This window comes from Mustela erminea, chromosome 2 (assembly GCF_009829155.1).
Source record: "Mustela erminea isolate mMusErm1 chromosome 2, mMusErm1.Pri, whole genome shotgun sequence".
In the NCBI taxonomy this organism is placed as follows: Eukaryota; Metazoa; Chordata; class Mammalia; order Carnivora; family Mustelidae; genus Mustela; species Mustela erminea.
Window position 1 is genome coordinate 56,621,588 of NC_045615.1, and position 21,472 is coordinate 56,643,059.

Genomic DNA, 21,472 nt, shown 5'->3' on the forward strand with positions numbered 1-21,472 from the left:
ATTAGAGCAGAAATCAATAAAATTGAATACGAGAAATAAATAGAGAAAATCAATGAAACCAAAAGTTGGGTCTTAGAAAAGATCAAATCTGTAAGTCTCTAGCATGGTAAACTAAGAAAAAAAGAGAAGACATTTACTAATATCAGAGTGAATGAGGGGACATCACTCCAGATCCCATAAACATAAAAGAATAATAAAGGAATACTATGGGGGCACCTGGGTGGCTCAGTGGGTTAAAGCCTCTGCCTTCAGCTCAGGTAATGATCCCAGGGTCCTGGGATCAAGCCCCGCATCGGGCTCTCTGCTCAGCGGGGAGCCTGCTTCCTCCTCTCTCTGCCCGCCTCTCTGCCTGCTTGTGATCTGTCTGTCAAATAAATAAATAAAATCTTTAAAAAAAAAAAAAAGGAATACTATGAGCTCTATGCCCATACATTTGGTAAGCCAGATAAATTGGACCAATTCCTTGAAAGACTCAATCTTCCCAAACTCACAACAGAAAAAACGGATGATCCAAATACACCTGTATCTATTTTAAAAATTGAATCGGTAATTAATAACCTTCCAGAAAAAGAAAACACCAAGCCCAAGTGGGTTCACCAGTAAATTTTACCAAACATTTAAAGAACACATTACATCAATTCTCTACAAACTCAGAGAATAGAAACAGAAAGAATATTCCTTAACTCATTCTATGAAGCCAGCATAACCCTAACACCAAAACAAGGACATTACAAGAACAGAAAACTACAGGCTATAATCACTCATGATTCTATATTAACTCTTTTTACACTGTTTGAGATTTGTAATTATAATTCTATAAAATCAATCATATTGTGTTATTATGTTATTGTATCTTTTCATTTCTAGAAACAATATTTCTCATTGCTGATTGATATTCAGGGGAAGACCAAGGAAATCAAATGCAAAGAAAAATCGTATTGAAATAGTTATTGATTTTTCAGCTGAGAATCATTTATCCTTATTCTAAATGATCCAATTTAAAATTTTTATTCTATAATCCTCAAGGTTTTTTATTTACTTGAATATAGTTAATACACAATGTTGTATTAGTTTCAGATGTACACATAGTGATTCAACTTCTCTATACATTATGCTATGCTCTCCACAAGTATAGCTACTGTCTGTCACCATAAAACATTACATTATCATTAACTATACTCCCCATGCTGTCCCTTTTATTCTCCTAATTTATTCATTCCATAACTGTAAACCTTTATCTCCCACTCTTCTTCACTTATTTTTCCCAACCCCCCCACACCCTTTTCCTCTGGTAACTGTCAATTTGTTCTATTTATTTATAAGTCTGATTCTGCTTTTTGCTTGTCTATTCATAAGTTCTGTTTTTTAGATTTCACCTAAGAGTAAAATAATAAGGTATTTATCTTTCTCTGATTTAATTCACTCAGCATAATACCCTGAGTCCAACCATGTTATTGCAAATGGCAAGATCGCATTCTTTTTATAGCTGTATAGTATTACATTGTTCAAGGTTTTATGTTCAAATATAGTAATATAGTAAAGGGGGATAAAAAAGTCTATGGGTTTCATTTGCCTACAAGTTCCAAAAGAATAAACTGAAACATAGCTATAAAAAAAAGTACTGAAATCTTAGGTTTTATGTTACTAAATATACACTATCCAGAAGGAAGATGAAAATCCTACTATGTGCAAATTAGAATACACCAAGAATATTACACTTAGTTCCAGTATCATATTAAAAAGAGAGAGCAAGAAAGAGAAAGAAGGAGACCCACAAACCAAAGAAGAGCCCTAGATAACTTCAAAGGAAAATAAATTATCATGAATTTAAATAACAAGAATAGTCAAAAATATTTGGAACATTTATCTTTACTAGAAAAAGACTGAGAAGGAGATTGAAGAGAAGTCACAGGGACATGGAGAAAAAGTAGGCAGCAGGCAGGCAAATTTAGATCAGTTTAAGAAGGAAATTGCAAGGAATGGAGTTGTCCACTATTGAAACAATAAACCTTAGAGCTAGTGAGTTCTTTATCACAAGAGGTGTTCAAGCAGAGATGGTGGTTACTTCATAGAGATTAAAGTATAATTCCTTCAATAATATTCATTGAGTAACAACTAGCTAGCTAAGAGGCACAGTAGATCTAAGAGTACTCTAACCTTGTAATGATAATAGTCAATGATCCTAAAATATAGAAAGTAGATGAAATAGCTACATTTCAACTTACCTTTTTTTCCTCCTGTAATATTATTATTTCATAAAATCGTGGGAGATTTAAGCAATAATTTTGTCGTTGATCTTTCTTGATGTTAATATTTTCATAATGAGGTGTCTTTTTCCTTTAGAAAAGCCAGAAAAATTGAGGAGCTCTCAGTTTCAAATATATTATTGTTCATATAAGCAAAGACAGTGTTTTACACCAACATTGTCTGCCTAAAAAGTATGCAGTAATATGATCAGCTGGGTGTGTTAGGCCAATATACACTAAATTTTGTAAAATGTATTAATCTCTGTTGGTTAGTTGTACATTTTCTAATTCAGAGCATTACAATAAACTTATAATGACCCCAGGAAAAAACAAAACAGGATGTAGGATATATATTAGGAGTTTAAATAAAAAGCTACCCAGAAAAGTTTCCTGAGTATTCTGTTTAACATAAAACATTCTTAAAATTTCAAATCCCTTGATATTTCAACTATTTATAAAACAAAACAAAAAAGGACGTAAAGTTCTTTAAAAATAAAAGAGAAGCTTATTTTCACTGAAATTTACACAACCTCAAGAAAGAATAAGAAAATAAAAGTGATTAACAGCCCAAGCTTTACAGTCAGACAGCCTGATATGAATCCTAGCACCTACTAGCTGTAGAGTGACCTTACACAAATCATCTTACTTCTCTAAACTTCAGAATAGATTCTTTACCTGACTGGAAATAGAAACAACCAATTATTAAGATTGTAATGATTAAAGTAAGTAATACAGGTAAAGTATTTAATGCCATGCATGGCCCATAAGTACACAATAACTGAGCTATCCTTACTACAAGAATTTTTTTAAGATTTATTTATTTATTTTAGAGAGAAAGAACATAAGAGGAGGGGCAGAGGGAGAAGGAAAAAGAATCTCAAGCAAACTCTCCACTGAGCACAGAGCCTGATGCGTGGCTCAGTCTCAATGACCCTAGATCATGACTTGCTCTAAAACCAAGAGTCAGACACTCAACCAACTGCGCCACCCAGGTGCTCTTGAAATAATTATTTTTAAATAGGCTATACTGACTATACTATTTCTTCTACTTCTTAAACAGAATTTAAAAAAAAAAAACCTCAATTAAACATTTTCAATGAACTATATTGAACATAAACTTTTTTAAAACAGGTAAAAGAAAAACGTAAAAACAAATGTTTAAGTTATATAATTGCAAATAATCTGTTTGACATTGCTATGATTTAAATACCCATTTAACATCTCGGTTCACTGATGAAAGCTGACTTCACTGATTTTTTTCACACAAAATTCAACAAATGAACTTGTTTTCAAAACCTCAAATACTTTTGTGGATAACAAATTTATATTTGAGAGATCAGAAGGGTCACATATCATTTTGGTCTGTATCTTTCCCAAAAAGAGACCTAGACGCTTATCTTTCCATTTACAGTAACCAAGTATCTCCACTTTTATACTGTATCAAATATCCCAGAATCATTCTGACTTAATCAGTAAGTAAAAGATTAAGAAAAATGAAAAATAAAAAGGTACAAAATGTCAACTACCAGAGAGAACCAAGACAACTCCAAATAAAAGGTAAGGTGAAGGCAGCAAAATCAAAGAGCAAACAAATTATGGAAATGGTGACATATATGAAGCAGTCTAGAATGCCCCCTATATGGATACATTTCAAAGCAAAAGTGAAAATGTGAATAGAAAAACACAGGATACAAAAAAATTCAAAGAGAAGTAACATTAAAAAAACGAGGAATTATAATGGGAGTGGGACAGGGTTGGAGAAACAAAAGAGACTGTTGGGAAAAACTGCCAAGCAAAATCAGAGCAATAAAGTTAAACAGAGTCCCAGATATGCCTGCAGTATTTAGTTAGAAGTGTAGTGGAATGGAAGGAAAGCAATCTTCAAAGAACTACATACCTTTAATAAAAGTTACTTTTGCCTTATATTTATTAAACCTCAATAAAACTGATAAGCATGTAGGCAGGCAAGCAGGCAGACAGACAGAAAGATAGATAAGCAAACCAGCCAAACTGAAAGAAAAAAGGATAATATTGAATACTGAAGAACGAAAACATATGTCAAGAGGATGAACAGAGCTAATCAGAACATTTCATAGACTGTTTTGTTTGTAATAATGACAAAGACATTAAGTTAGACCCCACTAAGCTAAATAAACATATTAAAGTTCTTGTGTACTATTGAAAGAATAAAAATACAAGGTGTACCTCTCATATTAGGAGAGTTTAGAAAAATGAAGAAGAAAAGAAAATAGGGTATAAATTCCAAAAAATAAGAACCATGTTTTATTCTTTTTATTCCCAGTTACTATGTGTAGTACTACCACACAGAAAGAATTCAAACAATGTTTGTTCAGTAAATGAACATTAGCAAGGGTGACTAAGAAAGTCTCATCTACAGCCACCACTGGTATATAGATATGTTTGAATCTGTCTAGGAAACTAATTAAATAGGTAATTATGGGGGGGACTTCCTATAAAAAAAAAAAAAACTCATCCTATAAGAGAAAATGAGTCAGGCAGATAAGCTGGATCTTGTTTAAAAATTACAATGATGAAAACAGGTGATAGATTCTGAGAACCACATATTATCTGTCATTGAATTTTGTCTTCCATGGACCCACGTCTAAGGCCTCATGGGAGTATGAGTAGGAGAAAATAAAGTAGGAATGGGAGTAGAAGAAAATAAAGACAGAATGAGTTATTTTACCAGAAATTTATTTCCTAGTTAAACTTCATAAATATAACCTCCAAACTTATGCCATGGCTCTGAGCCCACACTAAGAATGGCTTCTAAATCTATCATTTAGTCAGAAGAATGGACACCCAGAGCCAGGCACAAATGAATATATTAGAATACTTTCCAGTCAAGAACTACATTAGAGGTATACTACAGTTAAATATGTATGTATGTATTTTTTACTTACTGGACTATATTATACTGTCCAGGACCAGGCCCTGACTTTGTAGGTAACTTGAGTCTTCCCAAAGAGTTGCCAAAATGTATCCCCTTGTATTTCAAAGTTGTATTGGAAAAATCCTTAAAAAAGAAAAAAAAAAGGTAAAGATGAGACATAGTTTAAATAAGCCATAAAACAATGTTTAACTTCATTTAAGTCTAAATCTAAAGGAAGGACAGCCTTAGTCAAGGAGGTTCTGCTAACAATTGCAAAAGTCTTCTCTCAACCTAAATTAAAATTGTTGTGCCCTATCCCACTCCTGAGTCAGCCAGGATTCCTAGAGAGGTATCTCTAGTTATCCTCAACCAATATGAACATCTCTCTTGGCAGTACACTTAGCAATCTAAAACCTTAAGGGCAATAAACATGAGCACCTCATCATTTTAAAAAGGGAGGGTAGGGCAGAACTATATGATTTAGGGAATAGAGAGTCTTTTAAAAACGATCTTAACTAAATAGAAATTAAATTAATTTCCAGAAATCAAATTCAAATTCAAGTATCACCAACAGATAGTAGATAATTTTTAATTACCTAGCATTTAAACTATAACAAATTCATGCAGTTTTCAAATAGCAACAAATATATGACAAACGAATTAAATACTATCCCCAGTTTATTCTATTAATGCTTGAGGTCCAGACTCAACCTCTAATGCCAAAGAAATTATTTGTGACAAGAGATATCAACAATCATGTTTCCTTTGCATCCACTATAGTAAATGTCAAAATTTAAGCATGACCCTAAAAAGTTTACTTTAGGGAAGTTAAAGGACATGGTTTCATCAGAAATTAATAAAATAATGAAATATAAGAACAGTAACTTCTCTTATAGAAATTCTCTTTTGTTCACCTACTAGATTTCAAATTGAGCAACCATTCAAAAACTTCTTTAAAAATCATTTTTTAACTATGGTAAAAGGTAAACTCTGGCCTACTTACCTTATTTTTTAATACATATTTGTAAAAATATAGTTTTAAAATAAGCTTGGATTAATAATCCGATTTATATACATATAAAAAATAAAATCCCCATAACAAACTTGTAGCTTAACTGCATAAAACAGGGTCACTTGTCCCAGGTAAGTATTATTCTTCTAAAACAGTGGTACCAACCTCTCTCAATTATCATTATAAATAATAATTAATAAAATAAACAGCAATATTTGTGAATAAAGTATAAGTCCAATTCAAAATGGTGAATCAAACCCATATCTGCCAAGCTCCTAGCAAAATTTCAAAAAATTTTTTATAAAATAGACACAAATCACCAGTACTAGAATCTAAGAGATAGTATCAATCATGTTCCAAATCTTCAAAGAATTTCTGGAAAATATAACATAGCAGAGACTACAACCAGAAATAGAACTCACATGTGAAAAGAACCTCCTCTGAAGCCTACTAATGAACCCAATGAGACAGAAACCAGAGATTAGGAAGGGCTCTTTAGTGGAAAGTAGGGAGGAATTCTCAAAACTACTAATACCCTCATAGATTTGCGCCACAGCCATTACATAAAGAGATGAAAGACAATGTTCACCCACACTATTCTTGGCATGCATGGTTGGAAATAAATTGGAAGCTCTGCCACTAGCCCCTAATGAGGACAAACTCTATTTAGAGCGGTACCATTCCAGAAAGCTTTGGGATGCCACAACAAAATCCAAAAAGCATCTGGTACAGCACTACAATTCCCTACTATATGAAAATGCCTTTTACTTCCTAGAACTTACCATTAACCATCCCTCAGATGTTACAGAATACAACACAATAAAACTAAACTTTCCCTTCGACACCCACCTGTCTTAAAGAATTAAATAGGGGCCAATAAAATCTCTGACAGAACTTTGATGTTTCCATGAAGTGAAATAGGACCTTTGTCGATTCTTTTTACAGATGTAATCCCACAGAGAAATTGAACTGCAGTTTTTCTACAGGTTTCCCCTGCTTTGATTTCCCCTGTTTATTCCTTGCTTGGGGTGGTAGAGGATGTTGGAGCTGAGGGTAGAGTTATTAATTAAATCTAAGTAAGATTCAGACATGTTTTTAAATGTCTAGTGAACTAACAGGGCAAATCAACCAGAAGGTGAATGTGAAAACTAATCCTATGGGAAGCAGCTAATCATAAGGACCCTCATCCAGTAAGAAAATCTTACTGCCCAAAAAGTGGCAAATGTTAAATGTTGAATATTTTCTGTGGACTGAATTAGCCCTCTAACAATTCCCACTGGATTTTTGCCTGTGTCCTGGAGGGTACCAAAAGGCTATGATAAAAATCTGAAAGATTTCTTTCATTAAACACTGGTAAAACTCAGTGCTACTTTTATACCTCTATAATACAATGTAAAACAAAAAGAGAAAGACATTATTCCCCAACTTCACCCCAGCTCATCATGCAGCTTTAACTGTGATCAGGTACATTGGTAGAAATTCCCAGCAGAGAGCACCATCTGGTAAGACACTGAAGTGCCTAGTGGAATGGCAGCTGTCTCAGTGGAAACAGACTTATTCAGGAGTATGGTCAAGACAGCCCCTGAGGACTCCCGGCAACACCCAAAAAGAAGTTGCAGAAGGCTAGAAGACCTCTAAATCAATAGGAGGAGATACTTACATTAGAGTTATTAACAAAATTGTGACTTCTTTTAGTAACCCACAATCCAATGAAGCCTGGGAAAACTTGTTACATAAATAAAAAGAATTAATTCTTATTCCCACTAGGAATATTTCCAGCACTATAAGTGGCCTCAATGTACTTAGATTATTAATACGTAGATTCCTTCTAATGAATTACAACACAAAGAGCAGAGAGGTATTTTCCTATCTTCACTATAGACATTCAGCTTTAACACACTTAGAAGCTATAACACTATAAAGTACTATATCAAAGTAAGGTGATATTATTACCATTATTATCATAAGTAGGTTGTCTAGTTGATACATGATTCTCAAGCCCAGATCTTTGTCAGTACTAGAAGGAACAGAGTTATGAAGAAAAATTGAAAGAGCTATCTCACCAATCTCTATAGCACTTAGAGTATACATTGCTTTGGCACTCCTGAGCATAACACAAAAGGAAATAAGGCAGTCAGATCACCCAAAGGCTTTGGATCTGGAGTGCAGAGACAAATGTAACACCTAGCATGAGAGTATAGAAAAATGGAACACCCTGACATGTCCAACAGAGCTACAGATGGTAGCAGATGAATACTGGAAGAAACTGTGGCATCCACTAGAGTAGCTGAAAAGCAGCCTGTTCCTTTGGGTCAGTGGCAACTCCAAAGACTGCTGCACCCTACAGAGCTTTAGGAAAAGAAAGAATGTCAAGCCACACAAGACTTCTTTTTTCTAAAGTAAGTGTTGTAGATCATCTTTCAAATGGATTTATCTAACATAGCCATGAATTTCAAAATACATAGTTTTGTGTACAGAAAGAGCAAAATATCTTCATTGTGCTATACTTTATTTTCTAATTAGAAATTAACAGAAATTCCATAATTGTGCAGATTTTAGGCATAATAAGTAAAGTACACAAATGTAGAACTCTGTTCTAATATAACATAACCATGTTAGATATATAAGATATTTTATATATTTCAGGCAGAAGCATATCTACTATGTTTATTTACTATAGCCTATAGATTTTTTTTTAAATCAGCATTTTTTTAAAATCAGCATTTTAAATCAGCATTTTTTTTAAATCAGCATTTTTTTAAATCAGCATTTTTTTTTAAATCTTACATTTAAGAGATGTAAATCATCTCTTACATCACATTTTTATAGCCTAAAAAATACATGTTAAAGTTTTATATTAATTCTTTCAACACAGCATTTCAAGACCTTGAATAGAATTAGGTCAGGAAACTCTTCAGGTTAATTTACACTGTTGTGATTTTGTGGTTCAACTGTTTAATAATTCTTAAAGTAATCCAGCAGAAGGAAAGATCATGTATAAATATACATACACACCATGCAAGACATTAGCAAAATCCTTTTCCTGTACCTACACTAAAATTCATTTTACCCAAATCATATGAATTTTTTCACTGAACTCTTGACTACAGAGGTTACTCAGGTAAATGTTCAATCTGAAATTTAATTTAGAAGCCTCTTAAAAATGGAGGACAGAAAATGAAAAATAAACTAATGCACTCTTAACTCTAAATCATACTCTCTTTATATCAAGAAGTGTTGACAATACCAACTTCAAGGTCATTGTCAACTTAGAAAATCATTAGCAAATAAAATATGACTTAACTGAAGCAAACTCAGCAGGGAGCTGCATTATTTTAAGTAAATGCTGTAATATAACTTGAAGAAGAATTACTAACTGCCACTCCCATTGACAATAAAATGTATGAAGGGGCTATGCAACTTTTACACCATGTCTTTTCCGTAATTAAGTATGGAAATAGAATTTTTGAAGAATTAAAAGTCCCAAAGTGCATCAATTCAAACACTAATGGACTGTTCTCTAGCGTGGCAGCACACCGGTAGCTCCCAGCATGTTATCATTAGCAAATGTCCGTGCCATAATTCCACCACAAACTTTGCTTGTGAAGTCCACCTCTAAAAAGTAGGCTTCTAATGGTTACCTGGGTTCTTCTTAAAAAAGAAAGAGGGTGTGTGGGTGGCTCCATGGGTTAAGCCGCTGCCTTCAGCTCAGGTCATGATCTTAGAGTCCCACATCAGGCTCTCTGCTCAGCAGGGAGCCTGCTTCCCTCTCTCTCTCTGCCTGTGTCTCTGCCTACTTGTGATCTCTCTCTGTCAAATAAATAAGTAAAATCTTTTAAAAAAGAGAGAGAACACAAGAGAGACACTAAATTTTATAACTCAAATGTTATACAAAGTAATTTATGTACAGACTTTTCCCTTACAGATTGAATAAGCTAAAACTTATCATTTGTTGGTTAGAGTCTTATACAACTCTTAATTTCAAAGCCTGTTTTCTATTTGAACTATGTAAAATATCTCCAGCATATATTATTCACCAGTTCAGGGAAGAACCACAACTATTTCACACCTCTTGGATTATTCTCTTAATCTTCTATTAAAATTCACTCATCTAGAAACTGAGCCCATATATGAGATTATCTCACAAAGCAACTAAAGAGATACATAGAATTATCATAAATTGGGTAAAATCTAAATGAACATTACTACAGTATCAATTTCACAATTCCTATACAGTCTATAGGAATCTGTATTTTTTTTTTTGGCTACAGGAAAAATAAAATAAATTTTATATGTCAAAATAATGTTTATTCATTAGGTCTAGGAAACTCTTCAAGTTAATTTACACTGTTGTGATTTTGTGGTTCAACTGTTTAACAATTCTTAAGGTAGTCCAGGTTTTGTACATCTAGGTAAGCTTGGAGGCAAGGTTCTAGCCCTTGAGTAGATGATAGACTATTCCAAAACAAATAGTGTATATGAAAAGTTTAATTTTAAAGAAAGAATAACCATTTTGAGATTTAAGGTAAAGTATTCAGAGAATTGTTTAAGTTAAGGCCAAAGATCCAGGACTATTGTAAAAAACAACTTATGCAAGGACAAATAACTATTAAGTGGTGAAGCCAAGAAACAAACCTAGGTGCTCTACTCCATTCAACTACATCTCCTAACTTTTCCTCACCTTGAACAGAATATACTGCTATTAAACCATAGGACTTCTCTAATTTCACTGCAATTTTTACATAATTTATTTCGACTGTTCTTCTAAGCATCTTACTCAAATATCTAAAATACTGGCACTGTCTGCTAAAGAAGACTAATTATTTTGAGATTATTTACAGGATGGTGGGATAGTCAAGGCCTGGAAAACCAGGTACGGCATAGAAAAAGAAAGCAAGATACTCATGGGACAAAAGACCCCAGAGTCAGAAGAAATGACCCCAGAGTCGGAAGAAGTCTCTGAGAATAGGAGATACATCTGTAAATTACAATGTCCTTCCTATCCATATTTCCAGAGATAACCTGGTTCTTTGTAACTTTTATAGCATAAAACAGTCCAAACCATGAGAGACTCTGCACTCTGGGGAAAAAACTGAGGGTTACAGAATAGAGGGGGGTGGAGGGATGGGGTAACTGGGTGATGGGTGTCAAGGAGAGCACATGTTGGGATGAGCACTGGGCTATATGCAACTAATGAACTGTTGAACACTGTAACAAAACCTTATGATGTGCATATGTTGACTGAATGAACATAATAAAAACAAACAACTGTACTTGAACATAAAAAGTATCATTTCTACTGTATTCCATAATCAACAGAAATCAAATAGGGGAGTTACAAGCTAAAAATAAAATAATACTGGCTTATGTATTTGCCATTATCATTGTTCTTTAATTCTTTGTATAGATTTGAGTTACTACCTAATGACCTTTCATTTCAGCCTGAAGGACTGCCTCTAGCATTTCTTTAGAGGAAGTACTAGAGATAAATTCTTTCAGTTTCTGTTTACTTGGGAATGTTTTATTTCACAAGAACAGAATTCTCAATTGGCCGTCTTTTTTTCTTTTTCCCAGCACTTTGAAAATATCATCCCATTGCCTTCTGGCCTCCATCGTTTCTGGTAATCAACTGTTAATCTTACTGGAGAACGCCTTGTCACTTCTGCTTTTTTAACACCTCTCTGTCTTTGGCTTTCAACGGTTTGACTATAATGGATCTATCCTGCTTGGAATTCACTGAGCTCCTTTTATGTATACATCAATGTTTTTTTCAACAAATTTGGGGTGTTTTAGCCATTATTTCTTTAAACATTCTCTCTGACCCTTTTTTTTTTCTTCTTTCCTTCCTGGACTTCCATTATCCATATATTGGTCTGCACAATGGTGTTTCTCAAGCTAAGTTTATTTTTCTTCATTCCTTTTTCCTTTGTCAGACTATATAGTATCAATTGATTTGTCCTCAAATTTCCTGATTCCTTCTTCTGCCAGTTCAAATCCATTACTGAATCCCTCTAGTAAATTTTCAAGACCATAACCATTACTTTTCAATTCCAGAATTTTTATTTGATTTCTTTCTAAAATTTCTAACTTTTTATTGATACATTCTATTCGGTGAGACACTGTTCTTACATTTTCCTTTAGTTCTTTAGACATAGCTTCCTTTACTTCTTTGAATCTATTTAAAATAGCTGATTTAACAACTTGGTCTAATAAGCCCAACATACTGGCTTCCTCAAGCTCAAAAACAGTTTCTATTGATTGCTATTCCTACATATGGACCGTATTTTTTTGTTCTTTGCATTTCTCATTTTTTAAGTTGAAAATTGCACATTTTAGATAATATAATATGGCAACTATAGAAATCAGAATCTCCCCTTACCACTGAAGTGTTTGTTGGTGCTTGTTTGGTTAGTGATGTCCCTGGACTATCTCTAGATTCTGCATTCTTTGTCATATGTGTCTACTGAAGTTTCAGCCTGGTTAGCTAAGTGGTCAGGTAATAGACAATCGTAGGACAAGTTATTTCCTTAAATGCCTTGAACTAATAAGTCTCCAACTTTTGCAGTGGTGCTCTGTGCATGTGTCAGAACACACCTTCAATGTTCATATAGGCAGTCTATTAGTCTACCTTCCAGTGCAGTATCCTTACCTATAGATAAGAGCTTTCTATCTTGTCAAGTTTGTTTTTTGCAGGGATGGGTTAGCAATGAAATTTCTTTCAGTGTTTTACAGGACTAAGCAAGTAAGTAAATATATTGAGAATAATAGAATAAAAGGTCTCTCACTGAAAAGCAAAAACTAGAACAAACCTGTGGTACTGGATTGGAATTTCTTAAGCACAAGATACTGTCTTTTATAACCACAACATAATTATCAAAATCAGGTATCAGCATAAACTCAAAGTTTTTAATAGATAGATAAGAAATAAGTATGGATTTCTAATCCTGTCCATTGACAGCCTGAAGCACCGCAGGAACAATGCATGTACATAGTATAATGATCTTGTTTTGAAATACCATTCTCCACTAAATGGAAATAGGGCTCCTTAAAGAAATGTCTGATTCCAAAGCTGGAGCAGGGGAAAAAAAATTGGTGAACCTGGAACATCTTACTGCACCAGAAGGTAAAGAAATGCTCAAGGAATGATGAGGACATGTCAAAAAGACAAGAGATGCTAGCTTAAAAGGGCTCCCAAGGATCAATTCTGGGGTAATTTAAACCTCAGAATAAATAATGAGTAATAAATGATAAATTTTTTAGTAAAAGAGGAATTCATGAATCAGTGATGATATAAATGGGAAAAAAGATAAGGAAAGCTCTTCTTTAAAGTGCCAACAAACACATGTTAAAGGAAAGATGGGTCATAAAACCACCCCTTGATAAACATCACAGCAAAATTGAATCAGGCATCATGAAAGGATATTTAACTAGTGAAATTTGATGACGAAAAATATATCTACTTATTCTTAAAGTAACTCCCACAAAATATTTATAAATTTTTTAAAAACAGTAATTTACACTATAACTGGAAGATACCACCTCAAATTAACATCACCAATCATGAGATAAGCAAATATCCTGTGCCTCTTTATGTGATGCACTGAGAATACTCATTTCTGGAGTATTCCTGCCAAAATATATAAACTTACTCTAATCATGATAAAATATACATAAAGCCAAAATTAAGAAGTAGTCTACAAAGTAAATAGGCTATACCCTTCAAAAAGTCAAGGTTACAAAAGACAAAGACTAAAGAACCATTCCAAATTAAAGGACTTTTTTTTTTTTTTTTTAAGATTTTATTTATTTATTTGACAGAGACAGAGAGAGTACACAAACAGGAGGAGTGGCAGGCTCCCCACTGAGCAGGGAGCCTGATACAGGATTCCATCCCAGGACCCTGGGATCATCACCTGAGCTGAACACAGATGCTTAACCAACTGAGCCACCCCGACAGTGGCTGCACTAGTTTACATTCATGGGTATCTGTTATGTTTGTACTGTTCTATGTGTAATTATATAAATTACAGTAAATACATATTTTTTAAAACTCTTAACAGTTCAAAGGATCTAAGACGCAAAAATGTCCCAGTATAGCCACAAACCAAATGGTTTCTAAAGATATTTGGGTCTAAGCCCAAAGATGGAGACATATACAAACAAAACTTACAGAGTACTAAAATTGAAAGTCAAGCCAAATCTGAGAATACCTATTCTTTGCCCAAGGTTTGTCACTCTTCAGCCTCTCCTTAAGTCTATGCTTAATTCTGGCCATCTTCCTCATGGGGATTACTTCTTCCAGATCTCATAAAAGTATAAAAATGTTAAGTTCAAAAGCACTACATACTTCAGTCTTGTAACTAAGTAAAACCAGACAAATCACTTATACTCATGGATAATTCATATATTTTAATTGGCTAAATGAAATTTTGGCTCAGTTTTGGCCAGGTTTGAACCCAAAAACCTGCATGAGATGGACGTGCTATAATATGCTTGATATTTTAATTAAAGAGAAGCTCCTTAACTTTTTAAAAAATTTTTGGGAAATAAATAATCCTTATTTATTCAAATTCCTTTATTTAAAAAATCCCTTTTCCCTTCCAAATTCAGGAAAGGAATATCTATGTATTGCATAAGATTATACATTGTAGCAGACACTTTTGTAAGTGAAACCTGTTTCCTCTTCTTCCTAGATGTAGTTAGACTATATTTACCAGCCTTCTTGGCCTTAAGTGTGCCTCTGTGATTAAGCTTTAATACCCAGATTTGGCTACAAAATCCTCCGACTACCAGTTCTCCATTCTCTTTCCCCTTTGCCAGCTGGATACAGATGAACTGAAGCCCTTCGATGATGATAGTGACATGAATGGAATAAGCCTGTTCCCCTGGATCTCTACATAGAGGAAAAGTCTCTTATCAACAAGGAATACCTATATGAATGAGGAGAAAAAGAACTTCTGTTGTATTAAGCCACTGAGATTTGGGGTCTATTTATCACTGAAGTTGGCATTACATTAATTAAAACACGCATAATCACAAACAATCTTCCAACTGTCAACAGAAAATACATTTTACTTACAAATTGAGGTTTATAGTATGCTGGACCTAGTGTACTGTCACTAGCTGGTGGAGAATGTTTTATAATACTGCCATCCTCATTAATATCATAACCATATGACCATCCACAAGAAGGAATTGAAGGAACATCAACACTTCTGTAAACTGTAGGTGGTACTCTTGAAATTTTCTATAAGAAAACATTTTACATTATTTACTTAGAGGCAAGAAAAGGAATAAAGAACCAAATATTAAAATTTACTAAAAGGCAAATATAAATATTGACTTAATGACTTTCATAATATAAACCAGAAATGTTGATTCTATAAAAGTAATTTAAAGGAGTAAATTCAAGTCTCACCTAATCATATAAATTAAGATAATATACAGTATTACCATTAAAGCTACCCTAAGAGGAAGAGTCTCCCTCACTTGGCTCAGTTATTTATTTTACTTAGTAAATAAATAATACTGATGCTAAAAGCAGGCATTCACTCCTAGTCTCATCATCAATCGCCTGTTCAAAGTGGTTACTTGCGCTATACTATCATAGTATCTCCCCGGCAAAAATGAACTTTGTATTTTTCTGTAACATTTCCCAGCTTCATTCTTTCAGCTAAATCAGCTCCTAATTTACCTCCATATTACTGGTGCTCTATATAAATATCCTAATTATGCTGACCAGATAGCAAGAAAAATGTCTATGACATAATCCTAAATGGAAACAGAAAAATAGAATGTATGTCTAAGTAAGACACATGCAATTATACATAAGTATATACAGTAATATATATGATTTAATGATGAACTTTTAAAAGCTATGCAAAAATTAACAGAATTATCCAAGTTATAGTCAGAAGTTTTAGGGTGATTATCATTTTTTTTAATTTCCTTTAGCATGAAATATTTTATAAGTTAAACAAAAAGAGAAAGCAACATATAGTAGGAATACTAGTATAAAATTTAGCAAATGAAATGCTGGCATTTAAACAATTTAGTTAAAAAATTTTTTAATTTAAAAAATAAACAATTTAGTTATCTGGAAAACTACTTAAGAATATATTGATCCTCTGTTGTTTCTGAATAAATAAATGCTATAGTTTAGTGTATGCATGCCCACATGCCCAATAGACAATTACGTTATAAATATACTATCACTGGCAGAATTTTACTTTTTTTTATCATTAGAGACCATATACTGATTACCAAATTATAACAGGAAATATTGAATAGCTTCTCCAACTACTTTCAAAAATTATTTCCATGATATCAAGACTTTCCAAAATATGTCCCCTATCTCCTTCTCTACCCTCTATTCCTACCTTAGATCCTATACTCCAAATATTCTAAAGAACTCTGTTCTTCCCCAGACATACCAACCCACTGAAAACTGCAATGTCTTTATTCACATGGCTTTCTCTTCCTGTAGTGTTTTTATCCCATTATTTTTAACACTTAGTGAATCCTTTAAGATCCAGTTTGATTGTGATATCACTATTCCCTCCAAAAACTCTCTACTTTGGGCTACTAGCAGACATTTTATTATGATATATGTTTATTAAAATAGCATTGCATCAAATATTTAATACTGAATTATATAATTTCCCTATTAAAATTATAGATCCAGGTCACCTGGGTGGCTCAGTGGGTTAATCCTCCGCCTTCAGCTCAGGTCATGATCTCAGGGTCCTAGGACTGAGCCCTGCATCGGACTCTCTGCTCAGCGGGGAGTCTGCTTCCCACCCCCACCCCCACAACTGCCTGCCTCTCTGCCTACTTCTGATCTCTCTCTCTCTGCCAAATAAATAAATAAAATCTTAAAAAAATAAAAATAAAAAATAAAATTATAGATCCTGGGAAGCAATGATTTGTCTTCTATGTGTTGCCAGTGCCTAGAATTATGTCTATTATACACAGTCTCTGGAAAAAAATGTCTGATATTAGTTTCAAATGCACACCATAGTAACTGGACAATTCTATACATTACACAATGCTCACCACAAGTGCAGTTACCATCTGTCACCATACATATGATGACATATGTATGGTGACATATGACACACATAGTCATAATGTTACAGACTATATTCCCTATGCTGTACTTTTCCTCTCCATGACTTATTTATTTTAAACTGGAAGGAAGGAAGGGGATGAAGGGGAGGAAGAAATTCCTAATTTGTCCATTAAAAAGCATTCACAAGTCTTGAAAAAAAATAACTTACTACTTTTCAGAAGAAAATATCACGGTGTTATTAAGAAAATGCAAAAGATTAAAGTCAAATAAAGTAAGTGTTTCCTTCTCTAAAAAGATCTGATAAATCCTTGCATAAGCAAATGAACACTTACTTTGTCCCCACTTACAAAATTGCAGATATTTAAATATACTTATAAACCTTAACTTCATTGTCATTGTACTGACATTATTCAACTGAGCACTTAGCTCTAAAATATGTCCCCTAAACAAAGCTGATTAAAATGTAATTAAAATGAGCTATGTGAAGGAGTTATGGAAAAAGAAAAGAGAACCACTCTAAATAAACTGACCAAAATCTAGATTATTTATTTCAAAGGGCTAGGCCTTTGGCATAAAAACTATTCATTATATAACACCAATGTACTTTTCCAAACATGTCATCTGCTAGTCTCCTACATGAATTTTTTACTTGGGTCAGTACAATCTTGGGTCTTCTATGGACCCTACTACACTACCTTCACCTCTATAGCTCTCCATGCCTGGAAGGTATAGTCCCACCCTATTCTTCAAGGCCAAACTTCTCTATCCTCTACAAAGTATACTTTGCCATGATGTAGTAGTCTTCCTTTAAATTCCTATGGCACTGGGAGGCCTGGGTGGCTGAGTTTGTTAAGCATCCAACTCTTGATTTTGGCTAAGATCATGATCTCAGGGTCATAAGATGGAGCCCTGACTCGGGCTTTATGCTAGGCATGGATCCTGCTTCAGATTCTCCCTCTTCCTCTATCCCCCAGCCCCATTTGCTCTCTCTAAAAAAAAAATTTTTTTTTTAAGATTTTATTTATTTATTTGTCAGAGACAGAGGGAGAGAGAGCGAGCAAGCACAGGCAGACAGAGAGGCAGGCAGAGGCAGAGGAAGAAGCAGGCTCCCTGCCGAGCAAGAAGCCCAATGTGGGACTCGATCCCAGGACCCTGGGATCATGACCTGAGCCGAAAGCAGCTGCTTAACCAACTGAGCCACCCAGGCGTCCCTCTAAAAACAAAATTAATGTAATTTTAAAATTCCTATGGCATTCAATTACACGGTTATTCATTTAGCACCTATCATATTTCATCTTGCATTAGTAACAATCTATATAGCTCTCTCTCATCTAAATTTTAAGTTTTTTTTATTTCAGGAATCATGCTTTCAATTTCACTGTATTATTAACAGTACTTATTACAGAGTTTTCTCTCTATATATAGGTAGACCACTCGGGTGGTTTTTTAAATCTCCTTTACTTTCCATTTACCATAGAAATTGGAAGTGATAATAGATTTATTAAAAGCAAAAACAAAGTCAGTTGTTAATACAATAAAAAACTAGTTTATACACATTGAATATTAATTTAATTATAAACTACAATATGGATACTAATAAAAATAATTTTTACAGTAAAGTTTTTCTTAATGTACTTACCACATAAAATATTAAACCTTTTCTATTTTAACTAAAAGAAATGTCAGAGTATAATTTAAAATAGCAACATACTGATTGAAGATGCTCTTTAACCTGTAGTGCTTTTCTGTTCATGATATCTAATGTTCCAGGATAAAACTGATCATAGCTCGCTGGTCCTGGACTATCTGAAACAAACTTCTTAAAACGCTTCTCCCGGTTTTGTAGACTATGACCTCCTTTTATATTATACTAAATTGGAGAGAAAAAAATGAAATAATTAAAAGAAGCACTTTATAATTAATACTATTTGGTAAGTATTACATATTAATATGAACAAACAGTTTTAAAACCCAAGGCTCTTGACTAAAGACATCATTCTAGTAAAGAGATAATAAGAGAGGACAACAGCTATAGTCATCAGTTTTAACTATGAACTCAGATTAAAATTTACTATACTTAGGACACTCCAAGAGAATGCAAAATTCAGTTTTAAAACAGGAATCAAAACAAAGGAATCGTGAAAGTTGTAGAGCAAGAATGAAGAGCATACACTAGCAGGCCTCAAAAGAATACGTATCTCTGAAATGAGCTAAAAATATTGGTACTCACACTGCAAGGAAAAAGCAACCTTTCCAAGCTTGTTTAGGATTAATTATTTTCATGAACTACTTTTTGGTCATTTCCAGGGATGCTTACATAGGCTTAGTGGCAACTGCATGGGTTTTTATTTGGTTAGCTGGTTTATTCCTTGTTTTTTTAACAGCACATTTTTCTTTTTCTTTAACATATAATGTATTATTTGTTTCAGGGGTACGTGATTCAACAGTCTTACACAATTCACAGCACTTACCATAGCACATACCCTCCACAATGTGCATCAACCAGCCACCCCATCCCTCCCAAACCCCTCCACTCCAGCAACCCTCAGTTAATTTCCTGAGATGGAGTCTCTTATGGTTTGTTTCCCTCTCTGGTTTCATCTTGTTTCATTTATTCCTCTTCTCCCCCTGTGATCCTCTGTCTTCTTTCTCAAATTCCATACCTCAGTGAGATCATATAATTGTCTTTCTCTGACTGACTTATTTCACTTAGCATAATACCCTCTAGTTCCAGCCACATCACCGCAAATGGCAAGATTTCAATTTTTGATGGCTGCATAGTACTCCACTGTATACATATAGCATATCATCTTTATCCATTCATCTGTTGATGGACATCTAGGCTCTTTCCATAGTTTGGCTATTGTGAACACTGCTGCTATAAACATTGGGGTGCATATGCCCCTTCGAATCACTACATTTCTATCTTTGGTGTAAATACCCAATAGTGCAATTGCTGGGTCATAGGGTAGCTCTATTTCCAACTTTTTGAGGAACTTCCGAACTGTTTTCCATCCTGCACCAACAGTTTGCATTCCCAGAAACAGTGTAGGATGATTCCCCTTTCTGTGCATCCTCACCAAAATCTATCATTTCCTGACTTGTTAATTTTAGCCATTCTGACTGGTGTGAGGTTATATCTCATCATGGTTTTGATTTGTATTTTCCTGAGGCCAAGTGATGTTGAGCATTTTTTCATGTGTCTGTTGGCCACTTGGATGTCTTCTTTGCGAAATGTCTGCTCATGTCTTCGGCCCATTTCTTGATTGGATTATTTGTTCTTTGAGTGTTGAGTCTGGTAAGTTCTTTATAGATTTTGGATACTAGCCCTTTATCTGATATGTCACTTGCAAATATCTTCTCCCATTCTGCCATTCGTCTTTTGGTTTTGTTGACTATTTCTTTTGCTGTGCAAAAACTTTTTATCTTGATTAAGTCCCAATAGTTCTTTTTTTTTTAATTAACATGTAATGTATTGTATCAGGGGTCAGGACAGTGATTCATCAGTCTTACACAATTCACAGTGCTCACCATAGCACATACCCTCCCCAATGTCCATCAACCACTCCATCCCCCCCAACCTCGTCCACTCCAGCAACCGTCAATTCATTTCCTGAGATTGAGAGTCTTTTATGGTTTGTCTCCCTTTTGGGTTTTGTCTTGTTTCATTTTTCCCTCCTTCTCCTACAATCCTCTTGTCTTGTTTCTCAAATTCCTCCTATCAGAGAGATCATATGATAATTGTTGACTTACTTCACTTAGCATAATACTCTATAGTTCCATCCACATCATTGCAAATGGTAAGATTTACTTTTTTGATGGCTGCATAATATTCTATTGTGTGTATGTATGTATTATGTACGTGTGTGTGTGATACATATACACATATGTGTGTGTATGTGTGGGGTGTATGTGTGTGTATATACATATATATATATACATATACATACATATATATATATATATATATATATATAAAAAACATCGGGGTGCACATGCTCCTTCAGATCACTATATTTGTATCTCAGTAGCACAATTGCTGGATTGTAGGGTATCTCTATTTTCAACTTTTTGAAGAGCCTCAATACTGTTTTCCAGAGTGGCTGCACCAGCTTGCACTCCCACCAACAGTGTAGAAGGGCTCCCCCTTCTCTGCATCCTCACCAACACCTGTTGTTTCTTGACTAGTTAATTTTAGCCATTCTGACTGGAGTGAGGTGGTATCTCATTGTGGTTTTTATTTGTATTTC

At 34.1% G+C, this 21,472-nt stretch overlaps 1 protein-coding gene across 2 annotated transcripts in view; it reads right to left on the minus strand.

The window, feature by feature from the left end:
- STPG2 (sperm tail PG-rich repeat containing 2) overlaps positions 1-21,472 on the minus strand; it is a 582,130-nt gene that overhangs the window by 539,614 nt on the left and 21,044 nt on the right. For both annotated transcript variants that reach the window (XM_032332948.1, XM_032332947.1), the window contains exons 4-7: positions 18,955-19,092; positions 15,231-15,398; positions 5,171-5,283; positions 2,226-2,337 (exon numbers count right to left, since the gene is read on the minus strand). In XM_032332948.1, coding sequence (XP_032188839.1) covers positions 2,226-2,337; positions 5,171-5,283; positions 15,231-15,398; positions 18,955-19,092 — 531 coding nt within the window. The remainder of the gene's footprint in view (positions 1-2,225; positions 2,338-5,170; positions 5,284-15,230; positions 15,399-18,954; positions 19,093-21,472) is intronic.